This window comes from Ixodes scapularis, unplaced genomic scaffold, assembly GCF_016920785.2.
Source record: "Ixodes scapularis isolate PalLabHiFi unplaced genomic scaffold, ASM1692078v2 PGA_scaffold7__128_contigs__length_106722199, whole genome shotgun sequence".
NCBI lineage: Eukaryota > Metazoa > Arthropoda > Arachnida > Ixodida > Ixodidae > Ixodes > Ixodes scapularis.
The window spans coordinates 49,228,496-49,242,502 of record NW_024609882.1 but is presented as its reverse complement, the minus strand read 5'-3'; the positions used below and the strand labels follow the sequence as shown (position 1 = coordinate 49,242,502).

The 14,007-nt window shown below is 44.4% G+C and overlaps 1 protein-coding gene across 1 annotated transcript; it reads right to left on the bottom strand.

Moving 5' to 3' along the window:
- Positions 1-689: 689 nt before the first annotated feature.
- Positions 690-12,559, bottom strand: LOC121833247 (juvenile hormone acid O-methyltransferase-like). The gene is made up of 4 exons (XM_042286381.1): positions 12,515-12,559; positions 10,673-11,265; positions 3,766-3,922; positions 690-974 (listed from the first exon to the last, which is right to left on the bottom strand). Exons 2-4 carry the CDS (start codon positions 11,222-11,224, stop codon positions 808-810), a joined length of 876 nt encoding a protein of 291 aa, XP_042142315.1. The 5' UTR covers positions 11,225-11,265; positions 12,515-12,559; the 3' UTR covers positions 690-807.
- Positions 12,560-14,007: the final 1,448 nt, after the last annotated feature.

The window sequence follows — 14,007 nt, the reverse complement described above, 5'->3', positions numbered from 1 at the left end:
GAAACATTAATAGCAGCCAGATGGTGCACAATCATAACAACCAAATTTAGAATATTTCTGTCCAGCTCTGTTCATGTCGCATGCTGTTTTTGGTTTGCTTTATAAAGAGATATATTTACTGGAGAGGACTTCTGAACACAATAATTGTGTCTGCAAACCTAACTTGAAGTAAGAAAGGATACATTAAGGAACGATACTACTTATCATTGTATTTTCATTAATGCTCTCTGAATAATGACGCAATTAATGACCCGACTCTGGCTCTGATGTTGTTGATAAGTTATTTAAATTAAATTTAAAAGCTCTCTAAATGATATACCTAGAGGTGAATATCTTCTCTAGGCAGCGCGTTTGGGGGAATTATGACCTTTTAAATTTTTTGCGCTCTTTAAGATAAAGCACTTGGCATCAAAACTAAACCAAAACACACCACATACTGTATATCAGTAAACACAAGCTATATTGTATCATAATTGTACCACCTAAAACATTATTGTATTCTAGTCTCATTAACACCAACATTGAGGATTAAAAAAACAACATCAGGAATGTCATGAACAAGGTCATTCAGCGAGGAGCGAGGGCAAAAATCCAGACAAAAATAATGTGATAGCACAATTCAAGTTTTTAATTGTTTATTTTCTAACTTTCATTCTTAGCTTAAAAATAAAAGAAAATAAACAAACATATTGAAAAGCCAGTGGCCCTTTATTTATTTAACTACGAACCCAAAGTGAGGAAACGTCTCCAGCAACATTTTTTAGCCTGCTGTATTGATAATTCAATCGGTACATCTTTTTGTTTCAGTTAAAGCTTCGTCGCATGAATAACAAACGTGTCTACATGGTACTGAGGATCGGCAGGGTCCTTTTCCGTCCAAAATTCGTGAATAACGTCTTCCAGGTCAGTCATAAATTGCTTTCGTGTTTCTTCCGGTAGCAGTGGCAGCAGCATAGAGACAGCGCCTCTGATTCCTGTAATCGAAATGTTATGCTCTTCCTCTAAATTATGGCGTCATCTAGAAGCAACTATAAACATTAGTTCGAATAAAACGACTACCTTACTGTGCCTAAATTATTTTCTAAGTCACTTAAAATATCTTTTGAGTGCTGCAACGATGCAGAGCGCTTGCTTCAAGCGCCAATCAAAAGAAAGAAAGCGTGAACTGATCTTATTGCAATAGCGACCACAAACACCAATTACAGCAACATGGCTTTCAATAGACACTTTCCAAAAGTTGATCAAGCAACACTGTCGGTGGAGGGGAACAAATGGGCGAGGACAAACACAAATAACCGAGGCACATCTAGGTGACTGGTGCGCGCTGAAAAATTCCGCCATGTGCCGGTATCGAAGCAGGGATCTCTCCGATCCCAGCGGAGCGCTCTACCAACTAAGCTAACCAAGAATTAGACGTCAGTAGAGCAAGTAGGTTTTATTAGCTGCCACCCGTCTAACACCAACAAGGATGAACGGCCTGCTTTTTAAGGTTATCATGTTAAGACAAATAATTCAAGCGTGCAGGAGAGCTGAACAGAAGGAACTATATAAACGTTTGGAGAAGCCCAACAAAGGCCACAAAGCACAAACACAAATTTCCAACCACTGCAGGGTGTCAACCAGGAACCTCTCTACTGGAAAAAGAGAGGTCCCCGGTTCAATACCAAGACCACGCAGAGTTTTTCCAGCACGCACCAGTTACGTAGTTGTTTTCGGAGATTCGTGTTAGTCCTTTGTCGCCCTTGGTTCTCTTCTCCAGAGATTATTATGGTTGATACTATCCGGCTTGCCGACACCATTGCATTTATTACATTAACATCATTGGCGCTCGCCATTGCTTGAGCACGAAACGCATGATTGAACCCGAGTCTTTGTCGAACGCTGACAAAGTGCTCGCTTTCAATACGAGCTGAGCCGAGTTTATGCCGAACACTGACGCAGCCCTCGTGTCCAGTATAAGCTCAGAGTACGTAAACGAGCAACGGCGAAAGTGCGTTTGCGCTAACTTTTGAAAAGGATCCATTGTGTAGCATGGACCACTGTACTCGTGAAATTCGAACGCCGGCAGAGAGCGGATTTTTCGTTCTCGAGCTTTCCGCACATAAAGTCTCCATGGATGCATTATTCTTGGGGAACAAGCTGTTTGATACAATTAAAATTTTTACATCTGCGACTATTTATAGTCAGTTCACATTTAAGGCCTGTTCACACATGCAGCGGAGCGCTACAAGCATAGCGCTAACCTCGCGCTAAGCGCGTGCTGACGGCAGCGTTCACCAGCTTTGTATCGCACCGCCAAAACTGTTGCTCATGGCAGACGATAAGTAGCTGACGACACGTGAGGAGCGCTATATCAGCGCTTCGCTGCATATGAGAACCGGCCTTTAAGATGATACTACAGCCAATGCCACAAGCGCTACAGCTTGAGGTAGCTGCTTTGACGCGTTCTTCGGCAGAACGAGCGTTCGCACTAGAAATGCATGTCTCAAAGGCAGGAGCGCGGGCAAGCTCGTGCTTGTACTTAAGGCTGCAGTATCAGCGTAAGGGTAAACGAGCTCAGTGTTGTAAAGTGCCACTTCTGAGCGAAGGTAATAACATTTATAAATGGGTATTAAAGCTGCGCCGACATAAAGTTTCAGGGACGACAGACAATATGTTTCTCACGCATTATAGCAATTTTAAAACCGCCAGCGAAGCGACGCAACAGGAGCGAGCGTAGTAACTGGAAATACGATTTCACTTTACGTGAGAGCGTGCATATCAATCGCGCTCAAAGCGTTCAGCTCGACCTGAAAGGGTCGATGCTACAGGTTTTTACTTTCAGTGAATAAAACCTACAATTATTACTCTTATTCATGGTCTATGAACCGCACGGTGTTTGTTTTCCACACTCCATTGCAGTCGCAGAAAAAAAAAATCGAAGACCACAAGCAGCGTTTATACTCTCAACTCGCAGCTACAACTAGATAGAACGATCGGCCACATCATCTGCAGCCGATTAAATGCTACCAATGTTTAATATAGCCACTCGCTGGGGTTGGCAAAGCACACATGGCAGATGCGCAGTTTCACACCTTTTTAAGATTAGCTTCTTCACGTCATCGCAGCAATGGGGCGCAAGCCACTACTCGGATGCATATCAAGGCATCGATTGTCAAGAGACCAGAATAAATGCTAACGGAGCGCTCGTGTCCACAGTATAATCTGAATTTCGAACGTTAAAAGTTGTCCCCGCGAGGATCCAAAAGCCTGATGAAAGCATCCTGGTGATAGATTTGTTGGCAACACCAACAATACGAGCTTCACAACTTCGTCATCGAATTTTGAGAAGAAGAAAGTGCAAAAAGACGTACATTTTTGTCATTGAAAGCACGAACCGACAAAAAAGCCTCTTGGTGACTGGTTTCACGCACGGGAATATTTGGGTCCTAATAGTTCCAGTAAACTTTTGCAAAGCCGGAACTATTGCAACCCAATATATTGTTGAATGACACATTAAAAACCTCCATTTCGCCCACAAATCAGCAAGTCTAAGTATTTTCAACTCATTTTTCGATATAATCAATTCAGCCTCTCTTCAAAGAGATTAGGTACTAGCGTGTTACTTGTACGTTGCAAGCTTTTGCACATCAGAAATTGTATAGCAAGCAGTAGAGTCGCGCTCTGTGTCCATTTATTCAATCTGCGGTTCCCCACCATCTTTGTCTTTCTTTGGCACATTTGTTTTATGAGAAAGGGTGACGCCACAAATGCGCGGGAACTCACCGATTGTGCGGTCTGAGATCTCGGCGCTGTGCACCGAAGTTAGCACTTCGCAGCTGAGGGGATTCAGGTTGGCGTTCTTCAGGGTTTCGTACATGTACGACATTAGAGCCGCGCGGTCTTCTAGGTCTTGGGTCTTCGCAATGAAGCTTTTGGATGGCTGCGAGTAAGTGGGGTTATCAAGTTTTATGAATTAAACGCTTCCTTTTGTAATTATTTTCTGCAACCATTGCGTGCGTATAATGTTTGCTTGAGATTAGTATTGTAGTGTTAGAAAACAAGTGATATTGGCGCTCGAGTTCTGAGCGAGTTGGGGATGGGGGCGCTAGGGATGAATAAACGCACGGAGAGTGCTTGCATAGACACAACGGTGTGCGGTCGTTTATCCTACTTTTTTCAGATGTGACGGACACACTTCACAGTCCCGTTGCCGAAAGGCATGTCTGACCAGAAGGAGTCCGTCGCATCCACCCCAACAGTAACCATGAGCATCCAGACCACCCCCTTTAAACTTAGACAACGTCGCCCAGTGGCCGCCTTGGCTGGACGGATTCGAAGATCACATGCTCGCGTCTGGACTCGGTGAGAGTGCCTAAGCGGTTTAAGTCACGACCCTTCTAGACTGCATAGGAAGAAAAGCTAGAGAAATCCTCAAGAACTTTAATCTCACCGAGGCCGAGTCTAAGAACAACGCGCAAATGAAGACGCGGTTCAACGCTCACATTGTACATTAGAAGGACGTGGTGTGTGAGAGCGCTTGTTTCAACTGGAAGGTACGGAGAGCCGACTAGACGGCGGACCAATTGGTCATCGAGTTACGCACACTCGCGGAGAGGTGCCTTTTCGTCAACCTGAAAGAAAGATTGATCCGCGGTCGGTTTATTGTGGGACTTCCGGACAGGAATCTCTTCCAATCGCTTCAAATGGCCGCAGATTTTACATTTCAGACGGATTTGTCGAAATCCAGACTCCGAGAAACCGTTAAACGGCAACAAGGAGACCTGGTGAATTCCGAGCATTCTCTGCGCGGCGAGAACGCGCAATTGAATGCAGATGCTGTAGCTCAGCCTACTCACAACAGGAAAGGCACGTGGTTCAAAGTCCGAAGTCAAGCCGTCGGGGTACGAGAATTGTGGGTACAGCTCCGACCAGCAGCGCAACTGCCCGGAAAGAGGCAAAGTGTGTAAAAAGGGCCAGCAAGTTGGGCATTGCGCGAGATAGTGACGCGGCGCTCATTCGTACTCGGGTAGGACGAACGTCGCGGCCGTGCACGCGCCCACCAGTGGCTTCTTCCTCGGAAGCGTCTGCAAACGCGGACCGAACGCCCGTTTTGCCGTTGTTGCAGTCAACGAAAACCAAATGCGTGCAAAGATCGACTCAGGTGATGACGTCACCGTCGTCGGTGAAGACTTCGCTGGCGAGTTGCCAACCCTTTTGCAAGCCGAAGGTTTGAAGGGAACGAAGAGAAGGCTGGACGCACTGAGGTATTTCGAGACTAAGGTCGAATAAGAATGCAAGGTTTCAGAGGAGATGATATACGGCGTTCAAGATCTCCAAATTCCGCTGCTCGGTATGCCGGCAATTAAGCCCCTGTTGAGGGTGCGTTTTTTTGTTGTTATTTTCAACGACGTCGCTTGCAGTAATCCGGACAACCAAAGTAAGTGTCAGGGGGTGTTCCTAGGTTTCGAAACAATTCAAGGGTAACACAGAATTCAGCTCAAACCTGACGCAGATCCGTTTGCAGTAAACATACCACGTTCGATCCCGTTCCCTTTGAGACCTGCAGTCAAGAAAGACCTTAAGTGACTCGAGGCCGTCGGGAGACATCAGACTTTGCGTAAACCTTACGCAACTGAACGTGTTTGTGTGTCGAGAGCGCGGCATCGTGCCTACCATGAAGATAATTTTGGCGAACATTATCTGGTCCAAGTTTTTCTCTACGCTAGAAGCAAGCTCTTGGTCTCACCAGATTGTCCTGTCCCCCGACCCACAAGAAAGGACCATGTTTATGCCGTCGCTCGTGCGGTGCAGTTACAAAAGACTGCCGTATGGAGTCTTGGATGGACATCATCCTGGATGGACTTCAAGAGGAACCCAGCACATTATGTATGACGCCTTGATCTACAAAACCACACGAGAAGAACAGGACAACCGACTGAGAGCAGCCTAGCAGTGCCTGGTTCAGTTTGGTGGGAACCTAAATTCAGAGAAGAGTCAACTGATCGTCACGAAGGTGTCGTTTCTAGGAGTGGTCCTCGACAAATATAGCATATACGCAGGTCCACACAAAGTGAAACCAATCAAGCTTCTTCCTTCCCCAACGGATGTATATCAAACCTCAGTCGAGTTTCGGGAATGGTCAATCACGTTGCATGGTTTTTGCCCACTCTATTACAAGTGACCGCACCAGTCCGTGGGGTTCTTCAGAAGAACAACGAGGATGTGTGGATTGAATGGATGAGTGGACGTGTGGATTGAATCAAGAATGAGCCCTTGAAAAGGTTAAGCAAATAATCACGTCGGAGGCCTGGCAAAGTATGATAGTTCCTATCGTACAACCGACTCGGCCGACTCCTGATATTATGGCCTGGGAGCGGTGCTCCTTCATGAACAACGAGATGCTGGACTCCGCGCTGCCGCGTTCTCTTCTCAATCTCTAACACCGATGGAGCAGCGCTAGGCACAAACTGAGAAGGACGCCCTCACACTGACATTGGCATCTGATCGATTCGACGAGTGCATTCGAAGTTTGGGGTTCGTTCTGCAAACAGATCATAAACCCCTAGTCCTGTTTCTAGGAGAGCACATTTTGAACTTGCTGCCCCCAAGTGTGCACCGGTTTCGACTCCGCTTTAACCTATATCCGTAGAATACATCCCAGGCAAAAATATGGCAACAATCGACATGCTGTCAGAACCCACTGTGGAGATGATTCATCTGAAGACATGCTTACCCTACTGAGGTTTCGTCATTTGTTTTAGGGGCAGTCAGCCCGTTGCCTGCGCCAGAGGACCTTCAGGGAAGGATTCGGAAACTTTAGAAGAAAAATCAAGACTGCGAAATCTTTTTCAAGTACTGCGAAGAGGGCTGGCCTTTGATAATTCAACTTTCATTGAACATTAAACACTTCTACTGTGAACAACGCGATATAAAAGGGTGCCAAAGCTTACGGTTCACGGGATCCCGGCTGATCATTCCCATGTGTCTTCGAGCAGAGATGCTCTTGCGGATTAATGAGGGTAATTAAAGGGTTGTGCCCTGTCGTGCTCGCACACGACAATCTGCCTGGTGGCCGGGATTTACGGGCTCGCTAGCAGACAGTGTTGCCAAACGAGCAAAGTGTGCAATGTAAAAGACCCAAGTCTGAGACGCCAGAATTTCTCTGGCAGAAGGTCGCCTCTGACCTGTTTCAGATCTATGGTGTCGACTATCTTCTGCAGGTCGAATACCGTCCAAGGTATCGCGATGTTGCAATGTTTTCATCATCAACTTCAACTACGGCTGCGATCGAGCGAATTAAGGGGATATTCGTCCAACGTGTAAATCTTAGTTTCGGACAACAATCTGCAGTTTTCTACCACAAAGTTCAAAGATTTCAGCCAGAACTAGGGGTTTCAATAAGCCAGCATGAGTCCAAGATACCGGCAAACCAGCGCGAATTGTTGAACGAAGGGCTGTAAAGATTTCGGGAAAAAGAACGGAGATGCGTACTGAGCCCTTCCCATCTACCTTAAACCGGCACGACATAAAAGTCTCTTCTGCCCAACTGCCGATGGGAGGAGACTCTGCAGTAGACTCCCAATGAATCCTGGGCAGCTCAAGCCAAGAACCGCCAACCAGTCAGCGTGAAAAAGAAAAGCTTAGAGACAGAGTCTGAAGCAGAAGCGCAACTATGACAAACGCTAAAGAACAAAACCAGAGGCACGAAGACGATCCGGTTTCGATTCCAGAATTGCGCAGATCAGGCACAATCGTCGGTCATGCGGGAACGCCCAGGTTAATGCCGGCATGACCAAACAAGTTCTGGAACCCTGAAAAAAAGTCGTAGTCAGATAATTCCCCACGAGACCTCCAGACAAACATCGCAGCCGGAGAAAGACTTGTCGACAAGTCAGCGTGCGGTGCCACACATAAATCTATGATATCTCCTGGAGAGCTCCCCCACGCGGTTGGGCCGAATTTTAAGACCTCTCAAAAGACGGGGTTTCGATAACTGAACCTCAATTTGTACATAGGTTAATTGTGCAGCAGTATACCAGCTTATTTTACGGAGAGGGGGAGGGTGTAGTGTTTGTGAACAAGTGATGGCGGCACTCGAGTTCCAAGCAAGGTTGGGACGGGGAGCGCTGGGGAAGATGAAACGTAGAGAGAGGGCTGGCTGGGACACAACGGCGTTTAGTCGTTGACCCTACAAGTATATGTCGTTTTGTACGAGCAGGCTACACGAGTGTAGACATTGTTTGAACAGACGTACATTGTACGGTGTCATTCAGGAGGACGGCCATTGAGCAAGACCAGCACCGAGACTCACTCCACCATTTTATACAGAGCAGTCTTTTTCAAACAGAACAGAATGGTTCCATGAGTACTGTGTTAGAAATTGGAAAGGTTTTGTGAATAGCAAAATTATATATTTAACTGGGCAGTAATCTCATATATATATTGTAAAAAAATATACTTTTTACACTAAAGGTTAATATCTAAATATTAAAATGCGCGAAAGAGACGAGAACAAATAGAAAAGACGAACGAGATGGGCAGTCGCAGGTAGAAAACACGACCGACGTGGACAGGCGTGTGTTTGTTGATAAATGACATGATATATCAAGTGTCTAGAAGAAAGTTGAAAGCCGACGCGCTGGCAGCTCTTTCGGCTCGCAGAAAGGTATTTCCAATATCCTTATCTTTTCTTCCGATCGCGCTCTTCGCTCGTCCTTACCAGGAAGGAGAGGGTCCGGAAATTACACCCTACAGTATGAATTGTTTGTTTTTTCTTTGGCGGACGAAAAAGTGTAATCAAGTGGCGATTTCCGTCTTTCTGTTTGTTCTTTGGCATTTCCCAACACCAGGTAAAGAAAAGGTCGTAAAAATCGGTAGTTCAGCCCCATGTTCCCGTGAAAGAAACATCGCGCTATGTATATTTAATTTTCTGTTATCAACTATACTTTGTCAAAACGCTCATTAGGAATCTAACCGTCCTAATTACCCGCTGAACACATACACTTCCTGTAAGGGTCGTCAAAATATTAGGCGGGGGAGAAAATCAGCCATCTGCTATAACTCCATATTTTGAACACATTTTGTTCACGGTCTGCCCATTAAAAACCTTCAAAAAAGAACCCAAGTATGCGCCTGATCTCGCCACCCTGCTATATCCTTCCGCGCGATTGAGGTCGTCTGCAAAGGTCAATGCCACCGTGACAAATAAGCGTCTTCTTTATGGTGGAATGCGCGCACGCAGCGTCTAAAGCCAGTAACGGAAGACGCCATCTTCCGAGTGTTGTTTGCTAACGTGGACGCCGTAATGCTAGCCGAAGTCGGATGCGCTGTTGCGTAGGTCGATGCTGAAACCGGAAATCGGGCGCCGTTTGTAGCAGACGGCTGGCGCGGTTTGAGCTGGCTTCAGACGCTTCGTTCGCCTGCGCGTGTGTTCACACGTGGTAACCATGGCAGACGGACTTTATTGTACACAATGAGGCGATGCTGTTACGAGACAAATTGCGTACTGGACTTCTTTCGCCATGATTTAGTGGTTGTATCATGAACGAAAATATGTCAGAATAAGGACTTAACGCAGATGGCTGATTCGCTCCAGTGACTAATATTTTGACGAGACTGACACGAATAGCATGTTACATTGCGTCATCCGACGGGTGGTTAATTTCCCCTGGAACATGGGCAAACGTATTAATGTGCCGAAGGTCCTAGTACGGGATTTGCCACGTTACTTGCAAAAGAACAAACAGGGACACAGGTTAGACGCGAGTGCTGCGTCGACTAGCAATCGGGTTCAATCATAGAGAACACGAGTGCTAACCGAAAACTGAGGCAGTGATCGTCTCCAGTCTGTGCCCCCCAGTCGCCGCTTTACTTGGCGTAGAAAGTCTAGCACGTCGGCCTTCTGCCTAGGTGGTGTTGCCTTGTTGCGATATCTGCACAAAGTAGAAATATGCGGACGCTTTTACGTGACGTCACCTGCCGACGCAACGCCCTCCTCGTCGTTTAAACAAACGAAATGTTGGCGGGAGGGGCGTGGGCGTTAGCAGTCGAATTCAGAGGTTTCTAGTCTCGACGCCACTACTGGTCAATATCAATTTACCTATCTCAATGTGGAAGCTATTAAAGACAAAACATTTCCCAGAGCAACGTGATCTCCCGCCAAATGAGCAATCGTTTGTACCGCACGAGTATTTTCTCAGCTTCTCTGCCGAGGATCTTACGTCATCGTGCCGCATTGCAGAGGCATGGCGTTTTTGTCGCGAAATGTACGCTTCACATTTTAAGCCGTTGCGTTCTTTCCTTGGTGTTAATACCCATACACATTCGGCTAATTTCTTGAGTCTGATACACAAAGGGTATCTATAGCATTGATTGAATGTGTCATTATGATATAAGCCACGTTTGTGGATTTTACGTGCCAAGCCACCTAAGGGTATCCGGCACGCACCAGCGAAGAATTGAATATTAATTTCGACTACATGAGGGTAGTTGTTTTCGTGCGATTCAATTTTCAGTTACGGCGCCTTTTCAGCAATGAGCCTTTGTTAGATTGCGGGCCCATCCGAAAAGATTCTAACCCGCGAGCTGGGGATATCTAGGCCTGCGCTTTGCCTTGGAATCACTGAGGCGGCTTGACTGAGATATATAAAAGTTCAAACATCAAACATACCACTTTCTCATGGCAACGTACCTGATCATACTGCTTCCAGCGATCCATCTCGACAAGCCTCTTCCAAATTTTGCGCACAGCCGTTCGCGCCGCAAACACGAGAACGCAATCACCGTCGTCTTTCATGAGGTTGCCGATGTTCCGAAGTGCAGTGGTCTGGTCTTGTACCCAGTTCAGGGCATAGAAGGAGTAGACTCGATCGAACTGGCCGTACTTCGCTATGAGTCCCGACACATCACCTCGGATGTCGTGCTCCTCGTAGGCGATCTGCGGATGGGCGAAATTTTTCCTGGCGTACTCGATCATCTTGAGGATTGTGTCTGTGGCAACGATGCGCTGGCAGGGCTGGCAGCGGGGCAAGAGCTCGGTCTTGGTGAAGTCACCCGTTCCACACCCCACGTCCAAGAACTGCTGATTTAAGTTGGGCCCGTGAGCGAGTGTCGGCTGGAAGAACTCTAGGGCCGTAATGTTCATTTTTCTTTGGAATGTGTTCCTTTGAGTGTAAGAGTCTGGCATTGATGCAGGTATTAATCGTTGCGAATCGTTCGGGGCAGCATTGGACGAATCGGCCATGTCGGGATTGAAGCGAGACACTTGTGTGAAGGTACACCTGCCTAAAAAGATTTAAAAGAAAACTCTGGACAATGACCATATTGGGATTGGACATCTTCCAGATTGTACATACATACCCAGTATATGAAGGGTGTTTATTGTGCAGGTTTTGAATGTAAGCTATACGCATGTAAGTATTATGTACGGAAAATATTTATATGCCAATAAAGCTAGAAAATAATGACCCCCTTTTTTAACCGTGAAATAGTAGGGCCATTATCAATCAGTCAACCAGCTCAAAGATATACCCCAAACATATTTTCTGCCCTGATAATTACTCATAATATTTTTCTTGCGTAATCTAAAAACCTTGATTTCCCAGTTTATTGGTTGCAGTTTTAGTGGATCGCATACGTATATCGGACGATAATGAATAAGTGGTTTTTACGAACGACGACTCCGTGTCCTATAATTCTGAAATATTCTTATGAAAGAGGGAGCGAAGGGAAGCATGCACCGTGGCGCTTCCAATCGCAAAACGTAGCCTGCTCATATGTGAACCCAAACGATACAATTCATACTTTTCATACACTTCACAAAGGCAATTAACTTGTCAGTTTAAACGGTTGAAGGAGTTTACATATTATGCAATTTGCTAAGCATACTACGCCCGAATAATGTTTAAAAACTGTCCGGAACAATAACCCGCCTTAAAAGCTAAACACATAAAGAAAGCGTAAGTAATAGATTTGAGTTTATTTTAATTTTTCGCCTCAAATTCAAGCTATCTATTGCCGAACGCTTATTCTCCACTACGAGGAAGCGCTAGAGGTTTAAACCAATGCCAAATTTTCAGCACTCGCCACTATTTTATTAAAACGTTTAAGCGATTTTCCATAAATTGCGAAGGGGAAAATAGCTATCGATATATATTTTTAATAGCTGGAGATCTATGGCGCCTGTTAGCTAAAATGGGCAAAAACGGGTCCCATAGTTCTATTGAAAGTTTCCAAAATAACCTATAACCTTTGAAAACGATAACTTCGTTCTAAAACTTTGGCATCTCGTTTGAACTGCTAGAGCTACCTTTGGGCGGGGTATGAGCGTTGGGCAATTTGAAGTTTATTTTTGTAATGAAAAAATAAAAGCTGTATACATTTTTCCGTTTTATAGCGTTAATATTTGCATAAAGATTTACAACAGGCTTGGTTCATGAGTTTAAAAGCAGATGTCAAAAAGAACCCAACCACAATATAAAATAATGTTGCCACAAGAAATCGTCATTAACTCAATATAAATTCATAGAGGCACCTGTGCTCTTTTCTTTGCTTACGCTTGTTGGTCGATTTTGTAGAAGCTGAGAACCTGGTCTATGAAATGATGCACAGTCCGTGTTTAAATGGCAGGAACGATGTGTGCTACGACAGGAAGGTAATGCACATGTGCTCTTTTTACAAACACGTGGGCAATTCAGAGCGGAAGAGTGATTCCTAGAAACAATATAGTGCTACAGAAGAGAACTAGGATGTCGTTAACTCTCGTCAAAATAGAATGGGAAAGTTTATCGCAAGGCGCACGGAGGATGTCGTTAACTCTCGTCAAAATATAATGGGACATGTTCATCACAAGGCACACGGGGGATGTCGTAAATTCTTACACACACGAGAGGAAAAAATCCAATAAACTGCACAAAAGTCTGATTTTGTGTGCGGGAGTTTGAGCGTGCTATGGAAAGATTAACCAAAAATACTGGAATTAGTGGAAATTCACGAGAACTAAAAATACACGTTAAAACAAAAAAATAATGATATCCTCTCTCGTTTACGGTTTACATGTTTAAGTGTTCTGTATTTTCATTTAAAAAACTGGGTCACCTCGATATACATTATAGAAAAAACCTCCTTCATACCGGCCTCTGAAAATATCTGAGAAGGTATATCGTATAGCATTGCTCGTTTATCAAGCTGTTTGTTTCGTTTCGGTACGCATTGCATGGTTCCTGAGATGCTGAAATTTTGAAGCAGCAAGTGAATTCCGGTGTAATCTTTTTTTAATTTCTTGCTTTCTAGTTATAGCTTCCTGCAAAGGAGAGTTATATTATGTTATGTTATGCATTCTCTGATATTGGTTTAAGCAAACATCACTAACGTATTATCTTACGGTTCGTAACGTAAGGAGGTCGTTTTTACTTAGGTTACAGTTTTTACTAAGTAAGCTGTTCCCAGTTTGAGCTGGCATTTCAAAGTGTGGCTGTTGTTGCAGTTTCTTTTTTTGGACATATATATTCGTTGCCTTTTGACTTCATATATCTTTCATGGTATCATGCGAAATATGAGTCTCAAACTGTAAAGCCTGAAGTTGGATGTTGGGTTGTTCTTAAAACGCAAGTTACTATTCGTTATAAATGAACTTTGTATTAATAAGACGACCTAATTGGTCTAGTTGCCTCATACGTATTATTAATATTTTGAATTATATCCTAACGACACTTCACATACATGGCATTAATAATAAATCCCATTACTAATTTACTGGCACTTAGTATTTCTTCAGCTTACGATATTTCATTAGTGTGAAGATATATTAATCACCTCACACACTTTTGACTAAGAAAAGGCTGATAATAATTTATTTCGTTACTGATTCTTAGCACTCTTCGAAGATACTTGATATGCCACAAAGGTTTACGCCAGGTAAAGTTTAAAAAAAAAGTAAAACAATCTCATTAAAAAAACATGATTAAAAATCTGTTTTCGCAATACAGTCAGGTCGCTTTAAAACATACAATCATACTTAAATCAGTG

Coding starts and splice junctions, on each gene's coding strand:
- LOC121833247 (XM_042286381.1), bottom strand. CDS start 11,224: ATGGCCGATTCGTCCAATGCTGCCCCGAACGATTCGCAACGATTAATA. Junction 3,923..10,672: donor GCTGGAAGCAGTATGATCAG/GTACGTTGCCAT, acceptor ACTTACTCGCAG/CCATCCAAAAGCTTCATTGC. Junction 975..3,765: donor GATCTCAGACCGCACAATCG/GTGAGTTCCCGC, acceptor TTTCGATTACAG/GAATCAGAGGCGCTGTCTCT.